The sequence below is a fragment of the Felis catus genome, chromosome B3, assembly GCF_018350175.1.
Source record: "Felis catus isolate Fca126 chromosome B3, F.catus_Fca126_mat1.0, whole genome shotgun sequence".
Classification (NCBI taxonomy): Eukaryota; Metazoa; Chordata; class Mammalia; order Carnivora; family Felidae; genus Felis; species Felis catus.
In genome coordinates, this window is record NC_058373.1 from 84,086,434 (window position 1) to 84,105,362 (window position 18,929).

The 18,929-nt window shown below is 35.8% G+C and overlaps 1 protein-coding gene across 3 annotated transcripts in view; it reads right to left on the minus strand.

Moving 5' to 3' along the window:
• BAZ1A (bromodomain adjacent to zinc finger domain 1A) overlaps positions 1-18,929 on the minus strand; it is a 123,739-nt gene that overhangs the window by 38,724 nt on the left and 66,086 nt on the right. For all 3 annotated transcript variants that reach the window (XM_045059786.1, XM_023255656.2, XM_045059785.1), the window contains 6 exons: positions 12,782-12,883; positions 10,891-10,978; positions 5,775-5,909; positions 4,660-4,759; positions 3,820-3,986; positions 394-489 (listed from right to left, as the gene is read on the minus strand). In XM_045059786.1, coding sequence (XP_044915721.1) covers positions 394-489; positions 3,820-3,986; positions 4,660-4,759; positions 5,775-5,909; positions 10,891-10,978; positions 12,782-12,883 — 688 coding nt within the window. The remainder of the gene's footprint in view (positions 1-393; positions 490-3,819; positions 3,987-4,659; positions 4,760-5,774; positions 5,910-10,890; positions 10,979-12,781; positions 12,884-18,929) is intronic.

The window sequence follows — 18,929 nt, forward strand, 5'->3', positions numbered from 1 at the left end:
GCATTTTCTAGTTAAGAGGGACTTTTAACCTAAGATTCTGAGATCAGGCATTCGTTGTGCCAATATTATCTTCAATGCAGGATTTCCTTAGGATATAGAATAGAATTAATCCACTGTCTACTGAACTTAGAAATGGTTCTTTATAAACTGAGATGAATGATAATACTGGATTATCAACAATCACACAAATGACCCATTAAGTCTGCGGAATAAGAAGCATTATCAAAGTTTGTTACAAAATACTAATAATGCTGTTTTGGAACTCTATAGTATTTGTTTAATTGGCTATTCCTCTTAAATATGAAGAAGCCACTATGAAAGAAAAATTTCATCAGCAAAGCCACATAGGGCACACAGAGCATGGGTGTGAAACATCACATAACATACTTATACCTTAAGATCGTCACATTCCATATCTTCTCTAGGTTTACTCCACTGTTTTAAGTATTCCATATATTTTCGTTTTTCTTCACGTAATTTTTCTCTTTCCTAAAACAAAAGGTTCATAAAGTTTCTTATAAGAACTTTGGCTTTTTAAAAAACTTTTTTTTAATGTTTATTTATTTTTGAGAGAGATAGGGAGACTGCAAGCAGATGAGGGGCAGAGAGAGAGAGGAAGACACAGAATCCAAAGCAGCTCCAGGCTCCAAGCTGTTAGCACACAGCCTGATGCGGGGCTCGAGCTCACAAACCCCAAGATCATGACCTGAGCCGAAGTCAGACATTCAACCAACTGAGCCACCCAGGCACCCCACTTCTAAGAACCTTGTAAAGCAGCATCATTATCACCTGAGAACTTGTAAGAATTACAAATAGCTGGGCCCCATCCCATACCTACTGAACAAGGAATTCTGGGGTTGGGACCAAGAGTTGATTTTGTTTGTTTGTGTGTTTTTCACTTTTTAAATGTTTATTCATTTTTGAGAGAGAGCACGCATGCACGCGTGTGGGGGAGGGGCAGAGATAGAGGTAGACACAGAATCCAAAGCAGGCTCCAGGCTCCAAGCCATCAACACAGAGCCTGACATGGGGCCTGAACCCATGAACAGTGGGATCATGACCTGAGACAAAGTCGGACACTCAACAGACTGAGCCACTCAGGTGCCCCAACAGTTGATGTTTTCATTAAATCTTTCTGGTGATTCTGATGCATGTTAAAGTGTTAGAACCACTGATCAAAACAACACCTGCCAATACAACTGCTATAAATATGGAAAATGTCTCACACATAGTAGCTCCTGGATAAATATTAATTCAATCTGACTCTGCCTACAGCAGCTCTATTTCAAATCAATTAAATCCTGACAACGTAAAGTAACAAATTATTAGAGTACCTAAAATAAAACCTCCTCCTATATTTGAAATATAGTTGTTATTTTCAAGATTCATTTAACCCTAACAGCTTAGGGATACACAGAGGGACCAGTAAGTAAAAGCAATGATCAGAACACAGTTGGTGGACTTCTTTTTCTTTTATTCCCGACCATTTCTCTTGCTCACTTGGTCTTTTGATACTTCTTGGTTCTGGTATTTGAAACTGCAAGGTAAATAATGACCCTAAAAAGTCTCCATTGAAGCAGAGTATAAACAATTTTTATTTATTACATTATATACTTATTTTCCAATAAATGTTTAACGTATGTTAATATTATTCTCTTCCTTTGAAATTTAGGACCACTGAAGGTAATAGATGTGCACTTACCAAATTTTTAACATAAAGTGACTAGAGACAGTTACAGAGCTTATTCATTGTGCTTTAAATAGTCTGCTGTACTAAGTCTTCCACTCCCCACCCCAGATAATTCTTGTAGGATGTAATAAGATGGGTGTTCTCAATCATTGTTGCTAAGAATGTAAATAAGCACATGTTTAGCAAACAAATATCCACATATGTTTGTATAGGAAGTTTTTAAAATGTTCTTACCCTTTGACATAAGATTATACTTCTACAAATTTATCCAGGGACATAATCCAAAAATAGGAAAGACTCTTACTCATAAATTTGAACGGGTATCATCATTTATGAGCAAAAATTATAAAGCACTTACCTGTATCTATTTGATTAACTGTTACACAGTCACTAAAAATTCCACCTTAGTTTATTTATTTAAGCATGAAAGTATGCTTACAACATTTTTAAAAACGTGTTTTTAAAATTTTTATTTATTTTAAGGGGGAGAGAGAGCATATGCATGTATGCACATGCAAGTAGGAAAGGGGTAGACGGGGAGAAAGAAAGAACCCCAAGTAGGCTCCAGACTGTCAGCGCAGAGCCCAATGTAGGATTTGATCTCATGAAATGAGAGATAGTGACTGGAGCCAAAATCAAGAGTTGGACACTTAAGACTGAGCTACCCAGCAGCCCTACAATAATGTTAAATAAACAAAAATACAAAATTATAAATGCTGTATCTCTCTTTTTTAGGGCCCAGAATAAAGATTAGAAATAAATTAATCAAAGTGTTAGGAGAAAATGCGATCTCAGGGCACCTGGGTGGCTCAGTCAGGTGTCCGACTTTGGCTTAGTTCATAATCTTGCAACTCGTGGGTTCCAGCTATGCACTGGGCTCTGGGCAGAAAGCTCAGAGCCTGGAGTCTGTTTCGGACGCTGCCTCCCTCATTGTTTCTGCCCCTCCCCTACTTGTGTTCTCTCTCTTTCAAAAAAAAAAAAAAAAAAAAAAAAGCTACCTCTAAACATTACCATTTAGATTACAAGTGGTTTTCTTCTAATATTTTTTTTAAGTGCAGTTGCTTTTCTTTCCTTTTTAAATTGTTTTTAATGTCTATTTATTTTTGAGATAGAGCACGAGCAGGGGAAGGACAGAGAGAGGGAGACACAGAATCTGAAGCAGGCTCCAGGTTCCGAGCTGTTATCACAGAGCCTGATGGCCCAACATGGGGCTTGAACTCATGAACCTCAAGGATCATGACCTGAGCTGAAGTGTGATGCTTAACCAACTGAGCCACCCAGGTGCCCCCTTCTAAATTTTCTGGAGTGTACATGTATTAGATACTTCCAACCCCATCCTAACCAATTTGAAACAGTTCAAGAAACTACAGGCAATTTAAATGAGCACAGTGTGTAACAGGATCATCTAGGGCCACTTGTAAATATCCCAGAAAACCAAGGACACTGACTGACTCTGGAAGAAAACAGCTACAGAATTCTCTAGGGAATATCTACTACTAAAGATTATAAGAGATTTGCTGAGCAATCTATTTTTATACAGATACTTTATTCTTCAAGGAGAATAAGAACACTCTTTCTTGTTATTTGCAGATTTTGTTTTTTTTGTTTGGAAACAGCAAGAGCGGGGGAGAGAGCAAAGGGGGGAGGGAGGGAGAGAGAGAATGAGAATCTTAAGTAGGCTCCAGGCTCAGTATGGAGCCTGACACGGGGCTTGATCCCACAACCCTGGGATCATGACCTGAACTGAAATCAAGAGTTGGACACTTAACTGACTGAGCCAACCAGGGGTCTTGATCTTATTGTATTTTTTCTAATCACATATTTTACTTTTGCAAGTTTTATGCATATCATTTTCCCTAAATTAGAAAGTCTAAATAATGAAGAAAATCAACTTTAAAATTGTACTTAAGGGGCTTTAGGGTGTAAAGGCCATGTATTTACATGTTGAACCTTAAATTACTAAATTTTCCAAAGCAAAAGAGAGATAAATCAACAAGTGTTTATCCAGCACTCTATGAACAACTAGAAATGTGAATCAAAGTGGTAAAAGCATTTAAAAATTAACTATGAATTTAAATATGTAAAATACTATTATATAGACAGCATAGCTAAAATACTTGAACGAATACCTTTTCTCTTTCAATTTTAAGTCTCTCTTTTTCTTCTTTCTTCTTCAGTCTCTCTTCTTCAACAATTTTCTTCAATTCTTCCTTCTTTTTCTCTTTATCTTCCTTTTCTTTTTTCTTTGCTTCTAGGGCATCTGCTTTTTCTCTTTTTAATTTAGCCTTTTCAAAAGCTGTAGAGAAGGTCAAACTTAGAACTGTTCACAGACAGAAAACAACACATTTTTTAATGTAACAAAAGAATTCCTGAAATAATTTATGGTTAAATGGGATCAGTAGACTCAGGTGTTGTAAACTGCTGGAGGGAGCCAGCAGGTGATTCAAATGGGAAAGCAAGTTGGCTGCATTTAAGACAAACTACTGACCAGGGACAAACATACCTGCTATTTCAAAGCCCTGCTTTGAAGCCCTGGTCCTAAGACCAGGAGCGAAGTATCACCTTTTTAGAAAAGCAGAATCTCTTCTCCCACCCAGACCTACTAATTCAGAATCTTTATTTTAATAAGATTCCCAAGTGATTCATATGTACAGTCACGTCTGGAAAGCACTGTTTTATAAAGCAAAAAAATGGCCCCAAACAGTCTGTAAGCCATGGAAACTCCAATTTGTGCTTAATCTAAGCATTAGCTTGGTTTAACAGGGATATGCTCTCCCTTGAAATATTGTTTTAAGAGATGAACACAGGTTTTATTCATCATAAAAATTTATAGATACCTAAGGGGCAAGAAATATTTATGCTTACAAGGAAAAAAAAAACCCAAATAACAGAAATATGCCATTTCAGAAAGCAAGAGAAATATTCTTTCCTGTACCTAAACAGTTTTTGAAGAGAATGTTAAAACTCACCCAGTGACTTCATTTCTTCTTGCTTCAAAAGTTTGTCTCTTTCTTTAGTAGCTTTGTTCTTATAACCTGCAATTGTTTGTTTATTAACAACATTGTCTTCCTAAAAAAACAAACAGAGAAGCTAGTTATAGAACACCACAACTTTTCAGACAGATGGTCTGCCTTGTTCTTACAATAATAATAAAGTTTTAAAAACTCTCATCAATTATACTTTCCTTATACTACAATGAGGTTTTATTCTAAGCCTAACAAAACTTTAATAACTTTAATCATAGTAACATACAGAATATGAGGTTAGTTCTATAGTTCTACAAATTAGTACAAAAACCTCCCAGGAAAAACAACTGGTAATCTACAAGGACAGCCTTAAATATATGCATTAGAAAAAACAAAAAATTTTTCTAAGGTACCTTATAAACTAAATGGCGTAGACATCAAATATGAAAGAAGTGCATGTCAAAAATATTCTTGTGGTAAATGTTAATAATGTCAAAAGGTTTTATTTTATTTTATTTTTATTACAAAAAAATTTTTTAACATTTATTTACTATTGAGAGACAGACACAGAGCGTGAGCAGGGGAAGGGTAGAGAGAGGCGGAGACACAGAATCTGAAGTAGGCTTCAGGTTCTGAGCTGTCAGCACAGAGCCAACGCGGAGCTTGAACTCACAAACTGAGAGATCATGACCCGAGCCAAAGTCGTTCACGCAACGAACTGAGCTACCCAGGCGCCCCAAAAGGATTTACTTTTATGGTACTTCTTGTGAGCATAATGGTGTGTAACCTGTTTAGTGTGGTATTTTTATTATTTCATATTTTTTAAATGTTCTTCATATTTTGATTCCATGATTTATTCCCTGTATTTCAGTAACTGCTTATATGCTTGCTTCCACTTTGGTATAAAATCCCTGTGGCATTAAAGCTATGTCTAATTCACACTTGAGACTTCTACAGACCTCACTGCTAAGTAGTTTTCAACGCACAGTACATACACTGTATATGAAGGAATGTGTTCCTTCCTAAAGCTATGTGGGTGAGGGGAGCCAAACACTGCTCTTGATTATGAATAGTTTTATTAAGAGCTACAATGTAGTTTTTATCCATTCTCTACTTACCTGGCTAATAGATACTCGTTTGGGAGGTCTCCCTCTTCTTCTGTTAGCAGGACTGAAGATAAATGTGGGTGGATCATCAGGAAAGAAATAAGAAAAATCTTGTTCTGCTATTTTATATGTTGAAAGAGATGACGCCTTCATAAAAAAAATATAGGGTACAATAATAACACAATTAGGAAACCATTTATAGATGTACTCTAAAATGTCATGTATGACTGCTGTTAAAGACCAAGTTGAAAAGATTTCGACATAGAATTTCATGTGTTAATATACAGTATTACACATTTTAGCTGATTTACTTGATCTATTATTAATTAGCTTTACCAGAAGGAAAACCACAATGCAAAGAATTTTTTCACATAAAATACACAAGAATGTTTCAACAGTTTCTTAGATTCTAAAACCATTACAAAATTACATTTATATAATAATCTTTTGCAGTTTGCTTTGTTTTGACTAATTTTGTATTGAATTTTCTATGTAAATAAATAATCCTATGACTTAACATTTAAAGTCCACTGTGCTTGGGCTGGCTCAGTCAGTGAAGGAGGTGACTCTTGATCTCAGAGTTGTAAGTTTGAGCCCCACTTTGGATGTTAGAGATTACGTAAAAATAAAATCTTTAAAAAAACCCACTGTATCAACCCAATACATTTTTTCTCACCCATTTCTTAACTGCTGTACATTTTAGATTCCCACCCCCCCCCAATTCAGGGTGGTAACTTAAAGACTTTTTTTTTTTTTTTTTTAGTTTTTTTCCCAATGTTTTTATTTATTTTTGGGACAGAGAGAGACAGAGCATGAACGGGGGAGGGGCAGAGAGAGAGGGAGACACAGAATCGGAAACAGGCTCCAGGCTCCGAGCCATCAGCCCAGAGCCTGACGCGGGGCTCGAACTCACGGACCGCGAGATCGTGACCTGGCTGAAGTCAGACGCTTAACCGACTGCGCCACCCAGGCGCCCCTAAAGACTTTTTTTTTTTTAATTTAAAGACTTTTATCAAATTTTATTTTTTTTTTAAATTTTTTTTAACGTTTATTTATTTTTGAGACAGAGAGAGACAGAGCATGAATGGGGGAGGGTCAGAGAGAGAGAGGGAGACACAGAATCTGAAACAGGCTCCAGGCTCTGAGCCGTCAGCACGGAGCCCGACGTGGGGCTCGAACTCATGGACCGCGAGATCGTGACTTGAGCCGAAGTCAGACGCTCAACCGACTGAGCCACCCAGGCGCCCCAAGACTTTTATCAAATTTTAAAGTTGATGTGGCAGACAGCAGAAATGCTGAAAAATTATCAACTTTCAATAGAGTTTAAGTTCAGAGAAGTCAAACACATTAAAAAAAATTTTTTTTTTTAATGTTTATTCATTTTTGAGATAAAGCATGACTGGGGGAGGAGCAGCGAGGGAGACACCGAATCCGAAGCAGGCTCCAGGCTCTGAGCCGTCAGCACAGGGCGGGATGTGGGGCTTGAACCCACACAAACCGTGAGATCATGACCTGAGCCGAAGTCGAATGCTTAACCAACTGAGCCCCCCAGGCATCCCAAAGTCAAACTCATTCCTACCAGAAGTGGTGTGGTTCTAGGATAACCGCTAAATCCAAAAAAGTTTCAGAACCTGTTCACCTTTCATTCATGTCCAACTTTAACCTTTTTATTTTTGATTAGTAATTCTGAAGATTACTTTTGGCCTAACAGCCAAGATCATTATTCTTTCTTTCTCTAGAAGAAAACATGCTACTTATAGAAATATCTTTCAGAAAATGTATAAGAAAATGATACAAAAATTTAAATTTTTAACAAAACTGAAAACACTTCAACTGGGGATTAAATTTTCTATGTAGTAATTGTAATCTTAGTGGATAGAACATAGCTTTTAACATTTAAAATTCAATTAGTTCTGGCCATCATAATAAATCAAGACTCTATTTAAAGATTCTACATTAAAGTCTATTAAGATGGTTGTTGACTATCCCATATAAATAACGCCTGAATATACAAATGCCCATACGTATAAAGATATGAGTGGTTTCTTTTCAAATATATATGCTCAAAAAAGGTCAAAATAGGCTTTAATACATTAATTGCCAATGTTCCTTATTTATACATACATAATACACAATAAACTAACATATCTTTGTGTTCTTTTAGCACTCCTAACAGCAGACTACACTTACCACATCAGGATCAAACTTATTGTCTTTGGGTGTGTGTGTGTGTGTATGCATATGTGCTTGCAACATGTATGCAAGTACACTAGAAAACCCACTAATAATCTTTTGTTACTCAAAGAGAAAATTGTTTACTGTCACTTTAACTTTCATTTACTTATTAAAAAAATTTTTTTTATGTTTATTTATTTTGAGAGAGAGAGAAAGCACAAATGGGGGAGCGGCAGAGACAGAATCCCAAGCAGGCTCTCCACCATCAGCATAGAGCCCGATGTGGGGCTCGAACTCATGAACTGCCAGATCATGACCTGAACTGACATCAACAGTTGGACGCTTAACCAATTGAGCCGCCCAGGCACCCCTAATTTTCATGTATTTATTACGCTGAACTTCTGTTCATGTTTATTGACTACTTTCCTTGGTAAAAAACCGCTGATGCTCTTTATCATTTTCTCCCAATTGGGTTGTTTTTGTTAATTGATATTAAGAGATTTTTGTAAATTAGGGAAATTGGTCAACTTGCTATTTATGATACACATACCACAACTAACTATTCACATACTGGCTGACTGCCTCCCTGTGCTAGGTACTGTTCTAGCCACTTCTCACAAGTATTTGATTCATTAGCTTTTTGGAAGCTTCCTTTTAACATGGCTACCTGTGGTTTTAAATGATGCATAGATTGAGCACAATTTAAGCATTTTCTTATTATCAAGACAAATACATAAATATGCACACATAAAAAAAATATTTTTCAGATGATTCTATCTTATGTTTTTAAGTTTTTATATTTCATCCATCGTGAAGTTTGATCATGCCTATTTGTCTATTTTTCTACTGGGGTACTTACGTTTTTCTAATTGATTTGAGTTCCTCACTGTATTAACTGAAGGTAGTTTTCTTCTAGCACTTTGCCCTTGAAATGCATTCATTACATTTTTATTTATTTACTTATTTTTTTGTTTATTTATTTATTCTGAGAGAGAGATACCATGTGCACAAGTGAGGGAGAGGTGGAGAGAGGGAGAGAGAGCATCCCAAGCAGGCTCCACACCATTCACACAGAGCCTGAAGCCGGCCTCGAACTTATGAACGGTGAGATCATGACCTGAGCCAAAGCCAAGAGTCGGATGCTTAACTGACTAAACCACCCAGGTGCCCCTCATGATGTTTTTAAACCTAAATAAGTTTATATTTCAAATCAGTCTTATCCTTGGTATTTCTTTCCTCTTGTTCTTTAGCATGCATAACATTAAGAATTGTTTCATTTCATTTCCTTTTTTCCGTCCTTTGTGTTAGATCTAACTTTGTTTTTCCAAAGTTAACCAAGTGTCCCAGTTTTATTTGTTAAATAATCTATCTTGGTCTCTAGAGATCTTAAATGCTATTTTTCACAGAGTAAATTCATATATTCTTTTTTAAACATTTATTTCCTTTTGATATAACATATGAGTTACACAAATCTTAATCATACGGTAGCTGATTTTTGACACATGCATACATCCCTCTACCCATTCCACTGCTTTTTTACGTATTTCTCCCAATATGAGTAAAGTATTTCTCAATTAAAAAAATTAGTTTTTGTTTTACCATTTAACTTTCGTTACACATGTGAGATTTCTAAACTTGATTTTTCCCTTTTAATGTTTCTGAATAAAATATAACCCATCTGCTTAGTATTGGTCTCTGATGTTCTTTTTTATTATATATATTGTTTTCTTATCCAGTAGGATCTGTTCTTTGAACTTATTTTTGTTTTTTTTTTAAATATATGAAATTTACTGTCAAATTGGTTTCCATACAACATCCAGTGCTCATCCCAAAAGATGCCCTCTTCAATGCCCATCACCCAACCTCCCCTCCCTCCCACCCCCATCAGCCCTCAGTTTGTTCTCATTTTTTAAGAGTCTCTTACGCTTTGTCTCTCTCCCACTCTAACCTCTCTCTTTTTTTTTTCCTTCCACTCCCCCATGGGTTCCTGTTAAGTTCCTCAGGATCCACATAAGAGTGAAAACATATGGTATCTGTCTTTCTCTGTATGGCTTATTTCACTTAGCATAACACTCTCCAGTTCCATCCACGTTGCTACAAAGGGCCCTATTTCATTCTTTCTCATTGCCCCATAGTACTCCATTGTGTATTGAACTTATTTTTGTAAGCCAGAACCACACTTAGAAAAATATAGTTGCCTCCTTCCCCTATAACATTTTCTTTTTCTAAGTTTTCCATCTATTATCACCTGTCTTGGTTGATTTTTTTTTTTTTTTTTACAAGGGGAAAAAAAAGTACACTACCTGAGCCACCTAGTAATTCTATCAATTGCAAAATAGTATTTAATCCTTAAACAGAGAGAAAATTAGTAACAATTGGCTACAGATAAAAAGAACTATTTTCTTTTTTATTTTATTATTTTTTTTTTTAATTTTTTTTTTTAATGTTTATTTATTTTTGAGACAGAGAGAGACAAAGCATGAACGGGGGAGGGTCAGAGAGAGGGAGACACAGAATCTGAAACAGGCTCCAGGCTCTGAGCTGTCAGCACAGAGCCTGATGCAGGGCTCGAACTCACGGACTGCGAGATCATGACCCGAGCCGAAGTCGGCTGCTTAACTGACTGAGCCACCCAGGCACCCCAAAAAGAACTATTTTCAATCAACTTTGAAATAACATTTCTGGGGTGCCTGGGTGGCTCAGTTGGTTAAGCATCCAACCCTTGATTTTGGCTCATGTCATGATCTCATGGTTGTGGAATCAAGCCCTGCATTGAGCTCTGTTTTGGGCATGGAGCCTGTTTGGGATTCTCTGTCTCCCTCTGCCCACTGCCTTTGCCCATGTTCTCTCTTTCTAAAAAAAAAAAAAAAAATTCTGCGATGTTTTAACTATGTAACACAGCCCATTTCTCTCTCTTCTTCCTTCCAACAAATAATTTCACTGCTCTGATTACCTTAATTTTAATGACTCCATCTTGTGGTTCACAGTGTTGCTTCAGAAAAAGCTTTAATTTATCACGAGAAAATAGGTGTTTTCTCCGGCTACAGTGGAAAAAGGAGGAGAGAGAGTAAAGTGTTAGTATAAAAGAATTCAGTTTGAACTCTATAATCTCTGTAAACCCATAACCTTCATTTCAAGCAATTCATAACCAATTCATTTTCCAATGGTATTTATGTAGAAGTTATGAGAAACTTCACAAATATTTATGTAGAATGTTATAATATCTACTCAAGTGGATCTATTATAAATGTCTGTTACAAAAACAGTATATGCATTTGGTGCTTAAGAACCACTTAGAAATCAAATAAACCTCAAGGAAAATATACTACAGAGAGTAAACCAAATTTTTTAAAATTAGATGATCATTCCTCCAAATACCACCATTAAAATTCTTTAAAAAAATTAAAGTCAGTAGATTACCAGATGTCACATAACACTGTCAACATTTAAATGGATATTTTGAACATTCTTGAACACAGGTTTTATCAAATTCTAAAATAAATTCATAGGATTAAGGTTCTAAAAACAGAGGCACCTGGTGGCTCTGTTGGTTAAGAAACCAACTGTTACTTTTGGTTTAGGTCATGATCTCATGGTTGTGAAGATTGAGCCCCGTGTCATGGAGCCTGCTTGAGATTCTCTCTCCCTCTCCCTTTGCCCCTCCCTGGCTCACACATGTGTCTGAGCTCTCTCTCTCTCAAAAAAATATTCTAAAAATTTGCTATTTTTGATTCTCCTTGGCCCCAAATTGAGAAAAACACAAACATAACACCACCAAAAACAAAACAAAACAAACTCCAAACATTCAAATATTTCTGGAAAAGTTCTGGAAGGAAAGTAAACGTTGTTGTTGTTGTTTTAATGTTTACTTATTTATTTTTGAGAGAGAGAGCACACACAAGGGAGGGGCACAGAAAGAGAGAGAGAGAGAGAGAGAGAGAGAGAGAGAGAGAGAGAGAGAGAGAGAGAGAATTCTAAACAGGCTCCACGTAGAGCCCAATGAGGAGCTCAAACCCACGAACAGTGAGACCATGACCTGAGCCAAAGTCAGACGCTTAACTGACTGAGCCACCCAGGTGCCTCGGAAAGTAAATGTTTTAACTGAATTCAATGTATTCCTTTCAAGAAAAAGTCAAATTAAAAGCTTCTATGAGTGAATGAACAAGACAGAAGTTTTAAAGTAGTACCCTCCTCAAAATGTATATTTTTTTCATATAGAAAGGATTACAGGAAAGAAAGGATTGGTTTACTGTGCTATCCTAGCACCATACATACAGTACATGACAATAAGAAGGTAATTATCTTTTGACTATTGAATAAATACACTAGTCCTCAAGAATGATATTGTCCTACATGGCACCCACTAGCCACATGTGGTGTTTTTGTTTTTTTAACCTTTTTTTATTTATTTTTGAGAGAGACAGAGTGCAAGTGGGGGAGGGGAAGAGAGAGAGGGAGACACAGAATCTGAAGTAGGCTCCAGGCTCTGAGTTGTCAACACAGAGCCACACGCAGGGCTCGAACTCACCAATCTCGAGAGATCATGACCTGAGCCCAAGTCGGATGCTTAACTGAGTGAGCTACCCAGGCACCCCTTATTTATTTATTTACTTATTTAGGGAGGGGTAGGGGCAGAGAGAGAGGGAGAGAGATAATCCCAAGCAGACTCCACACTGCCAGCGTGGAGCCTGAGGCAAGGCTCAAACAATGAGTTCATGACCTGAGCCAAAATCAACAGTCAGACGCTTAACCAACTCAGCCACCCAGGTGCCCATATAGTGAATCTTCTTAATCAAACATAATTATTGTCTTTTAAACCAGCATAGATAGAAACCAAGTTTTACCTGATCTGTGTTGCTTTAACAATAGCACACTCATACAATTCTTTTTTAGTGGGTTGCACCTTGTACTTGAATAATAAGGGGTCAACTGCATCTTTTTTCTTCCTAAAAAGAGCAAAGACACAAATCAGTTAATAATTCGTCTGAAAATGTGAGCTTTTACATGGAAATCTAGTTTCTAAGAACATACTGTCACAGAATCTAAGGAGTTTTTAGTTTAGGATTAAAAAATATTTTTTTTTAAATATTTATTATTTTTGAGAGAGAGACAGAGTGCGAGCGGGGGAAGAGCAGAGAGAGAGGGAGACAGAATCTGAAGCAGGCTCCAGGCTCTGAGCTGTCAGCACATAGCCCGACGCGGGGCTCAAACTCATGAGCCATGAGATCATGACCTGAGCTGACATCAGACATTTAACCGACTGAGCCACCCAGGCACCCCAGTTTAACTAGAATTTTATAAGTTACTGACATCCCTCACAAGTTTATTAGCCAAAATAGTACAAAGCACTATTTTATCTTAGGTAGGTATTTTACTCATTCAATAAATTTTCCTGTGTGAAGATATCAACTAGAGATGAGTAAGCACTGAGTACCGAGTTTAGATAAATTTGTAAACAAAATAGCTCTTGGATTTGCTTTTAAGCTTTCTTCTTCATAGCTACGTAATCCAAGAGCAAAAGTGGAGATAATGTAGTTTACCCTGTTTTAAGACCTGGCAGAGGCTATACCTTTAATCCTTGCCTCCACCAATGTCTCATCTTTTCTTCCCTTTGAGGATGCATTCATCCATCTATCCAATAAATAGTTAAAAGCCTATAATGTGCCAAATACTAAACAATAAGGATTAAGTAGTGAACAAAATAGAACTATATTGGGGAGATACCCGCAAACAAACAAAAATACACAACAGAGTAGGTGGTAAGTGCTATCAAGGGAATACACCGCCAGGTAGAGGTACTCTATTTTAGATAGTGACAGTCCTGATAAATTGACCAGATAGGGCTTATAGGAAGTTAACATTTAAGCAGAGATCTGAAAGAAAAGAGGGAGCAACTCATGAGAAAATCTTGAAAATAAGTTTAAAGGAAGAGAGAAAGGAGTGTAAAGGCCCTGGGGTGGATGTAGGCATGGTTTCTACAAGAAGCAGAATAAATAAGGAGAATAAAAGAAGATACAGCCAGAGAGGAAATAGAAGGGCTAGATTATAGGCCACCATTTAGATTTTACTCAGAAAAGACACCAGAGGATACTGAATAATGAGGTGATAATGATTTAACTTATCAGATCAGAAAGATCACTCTGGCTGCCAGACTACGGGGCAAGAGTGCAAACAAGGATATTCTTTAGAAAGCTAATGCAATGAACCAAGTGACAACTGATGGCACAACAGACTAAGGTGGTAGTGGTGCAGCAGGGAGACAAGTGGTTGGACTCTTAAAAAGCTGCCCCTGTACACGCAAGTGCATATGTAACGGGGGTGTAAGTAAGCGTTGCTGAGAAGAAAATGATATGAAAGGATGACAAAGGAAGCATTCAGCAATGAGGGTCAGTCAAAGTGATATAAATACAGTAAACACAAAGTGGGGGGTGGGGAGAGACTCCACACAAAAGGGATGCAGGAGACAATCACACAAATAAAACTGAAGTGTTCACCTTTAACAGCATTAACTTCCTAGTTGGAAGACCAAGGATCTTTACATGGAGACCCAGGATACACAGAAACTAGAAGATATGTTTAATCATTCACCCTGACTATATGAAATGCAATCTAATATTTTCTATTCTATTAAAGTTCCTCATTAAATTAATTTCACAACATACATGAGGCCATAATCTGCAGTTTGAAAAGCACTGTTCCAAAAGAGCCAAAGAGAGAGAACTCTAAGTGTTCAGAGAACAATACTGATGTGGGTTTCCAATAAAGGAATTTCTTGAAATGAAAAGAGGGGAAAAAAGAAAAACAAGTTTTAATGAATCAGTGGCAGGTGTTCAAGAACAACAGATTTGATTGACTGAGTTTTTAATCTTAATATAGTTTTCTGAAGAGGTGTTAACTTAGCAATTAATCACTACCATTTTATACATATAGGGGATGATCAAGTAGAATTAAAAGATTACTAAAAGTGGTAGTACATAATTTTATTTTAAGTCATAATTATAAATTTGTTTATATATTATTTGTTTATAGAAAACTTGTTTGTGGACTTTATCTTAATGGATTTAAGGCTATAAAAATGTGACTTTTCATGTATAAAATTATTTTTTTGTTTTTTCTTGCTATGTCATGAAATTCATTTGTGAAAATAAAGCATAATAGAATCAAAATCTTTTTTTCCAATCAGTGCAAATATTCTTATGGGGGCTTTGTTGTAACTCTTACACAAAACTCTATACAGGATAAAAATCATAATTGGATTCTTTCCAAAGAAGAACAGTTATTAGAGACCAACAGAAACTGCTTATCATATGGATTCACCTATAAGACAGGAATTAAAAGACAATATTAAAAAGAAACCCCATTTTAATAATTTTTCTTCCTTGCTTTCCTAAAGCCTAGGCCTAAACAGCTGGAATACTAAATGGAATGTAGTGACCTTAACCATGACTGTGACTAATGGACTGATTTTATTGCCAACAAGTGCAGATCTGTTACCAGTTCTATATAGCACACTAACACCTAATGTTACATTTATAGAAATCAGATTGCTATTCCAATGATTTATTCATAAAATTTTACCATTTATTTTATAAATATAATATTTCAATATGCCCATTATATATGTTAAATTTTAGTTCTACTTTTATTTTCTCAAAATGGAAATTCCATTTGTTGCTATTCCATGGTAATACTGGTAATACAAAAGCAATTAAAATTTTTTCTATAACAGTACAATAGAAATGACAAAAGACCAGATAATTAAGCTTTCAGCACAAATGGTTACTTATGGGTTTTTTTTGTTTTAATTTCAAATGCTAACCTTCTCATACATTAAAATTTCATATATGAATTACAATTAGCAAAACAATTAGGTCTACTTCTTTAAAAATAACACTCAGATTCTGTAATCTTACTAAAAATTAAGCCGGTTAACAATACAGTCAGATTACACTGCATGAAGAAAGTCAGTACATAAAGAATTTTAAACAGGATATACAATATATTCCTCAAGGTTCCTAGTTTTTCCTTGTGCTCTTGCAAATTACCACTAGGATATAAGATGTTACCAAAAATGTATCTTGTTCATGTACTATTTTCAAGTTAGGATAATGTTTTTATGATATTTTAAAACTTTAAATAATACCTGCCTAGATAGGACTGCATAAAACACTGATCCATTGTAAAGGGCCTTAAATTTGTAAAGCCTTAAATCACAATAGCAGACAGAGTATATTATTACAAAGTGTTATTTACCTACCAATCTGAGTTGCTACAGATACTGTACTTAGTTTCTTCTACAAACCCTAAAAGCAACTAAACACACTGACGTATACTTAGCATACCTGCCTGCTAAAATCAGATGGTAAGCTAGTGAATATTTTCAGGACTTTCAGGACTGTTTTAGTTGGTACTGTCTATCAATTTAGTTCAATTTTCGGAGAATTTGTGATTGCAAAGGAGCAAATTGTACTTGGCTCTTTCATTAAGAAAGGAAATTTGTATCATGTAGTTACAGAGACTGGTCTTAACAAGATGTGAGGGTTTTCAAATATAAATTTTCTTTAAACATTTTAGTAACTTTGAAGGGAGAGGAACAATAGTAGACCTAAGTATAACATTACTCAATCCACACTTGATGGGCAAACATGAGATGAGTAAAGGAACACTAAGAGCAGATACACAATATGCATGTTTCAAAGAGCAGGACTAACAGATAAAACCCTAAATCTGTTATGTTCTATATGATGCAAATTAAATTATCTTCTCTAGTCTTAACTTTTATTTACTGCTACAATTGTGAGAGTAGCAAGTCAATTTTTAAAATAAAATTTGCTTATATATACATAAAATAAATGAATAATTTTAAATTTAAACTATTCTTTATATTATATAATCTACACAAAGTATCCTAACTGTATAAAATTAGCCTCATCTCATTCTTAAGTATATTTAGATCTGTACAGCAAAGGCTCTGTCATGAATCCCATGGTAAATAGCTGAAGGAGAAAATGACTTCATAGTGTTATTCTAGAACCCAGTTCTGGCAAAGATGTTGGAGAGTTCTGCAAGAATGTTAAGCTGAGGGTCAAAGAGCACTAAAATGTATAAGGCTGCAATGTCCATGACTTTGTCCATGGCTTTGTGATAAGAAGAGTAACAATTTTCTCAGCCCCTTTCACAAATATAGTTTAAGAAACATATGTTTAAGGTGTTAATACCCATCCTCAAAATAAATAAGTAACCTGCTTCCTAAAACCCTGACTGCTGCTCGCCAACAAAAGCTGACCTACAAAGGTAAATATGTAGTTTACTGTTGAATTCAATCAGATTCTGCAGTCCATGCCCAGACTGAGGAGTAAGCTAATAATATGTTGTTCTGAGAGAAAGCAACTTTATAAAAAGTCAAGCCTTTAATTTCTTACTTTTACTGATGTAAAACTAACTTTGAAAAAATTAATGAATATGCTCCCCCAAATGTATCAAAATATTCTATTAAAAAAAATCTGATGACTAGAATATATAAAGAACTCAAAATTGGACAAAAGGACAAATAAGCCAATGTAAAAATTGGTACAGAACTTGTATATCTTCCAAGGAAGATACACAAATGACAATAAGCACGTGAAAAGAGGCTCATTATCATTAGTGATTAAGGAAATTCAAGTCAAAATGACAATGAGATACCACTTCATCCCACTAGGATGGCTATAATCAAAACACTCGAAAAATAGTGAGTGCTGGTGAAGATGTGGACAAATTGGAATCCTTATATATTGCTGTTAAGTATGTAAAATAGTGGAGCTGCTGTGAAAAGCAGTTTGGCAGTTCCTCAATAAGTTAAGCAATTGTCATATGACTCAGCAATTCCACTTTTGAGTATATACCCAAAAGAATTTAAAATAGGGACTTGAATACGTGCTGGTACATCAATAATCACTGCAGCATTATTCATAATAGCCAAAAGGTGGAAACTCAAATGTCTATCACTTGAATGGATAAATATAATGTAGTATATACATACAAGGGAATGTTTAGCCCTAAAAAGGAATGATTACAAAAATTAGCCTCATCTCATTCTAAAGTATATTTAGACATGTATACCAAAGGCTCTATCATAAATCTCAACATGCTACAACATGGATGTAATTTGAAAAATAGTACTAACTGAAATAAGCCAGACACAAAAGAACAAATACAGTATGACTCCACTTATATGAAATATCTAGAATGAGTAAATTCATAGAGACAGAAAGCAGATTAGAGGTTACTAGGTGATGGAGGGAGAGAAGGGAATGTAGAATTACTACCTAATGGACACAGAGTTTCTGTTTGGGGTAAAGAAAAGGTTTTGGGAATAGTGGTGATAGAGGTACGACACGGTGAATGCAATTAATGCCATTGAATTATACACTTAAGATGGTTAAAACAGAAAATATTATGTTATATATATATCTTAACCCTTCACTCCCTCAAAAAACGCTGGTGATCATCTTAATGATCTATGTAAATTCTAAATATGTTTAATTCTTTAAAAAAAATTTTTTTTTAACGTTTATTTATTTTTGAGACAGAGAGAGACAGAACATGAACAGGGGAGGGGCAGAGAGAGAGGGAGACACAGAATCTGCAACAGGCTCCAGGCTCTGAGCCGTCAGCACAGAGCCTGACGCAGGGCTCAAACTCACGGACCGTGAGATCATGACCTGAGCCGAAGTCGGAAGCTTAACCGACCAAGCCACCCAGGCGCCCCTAAATATGTTTAATTCTAAATATGCTGCCTTAGTATGTCTTGCAGATATTATGAACTATGATGCTGGAAAACTTTTCTAACTCTGAACTTCCATTTCTCCTCAATGATATAAGAAAATGATCATCTACCCTTTTAGAATGGTTCTGAGGAATAAAATAAGAGAACATATGTGGGTGCCTTTATACAGCTCAACTCATGGAAAATGCCAATAACTGTTCCATTCCCATCCCTTCAAGTCCCCT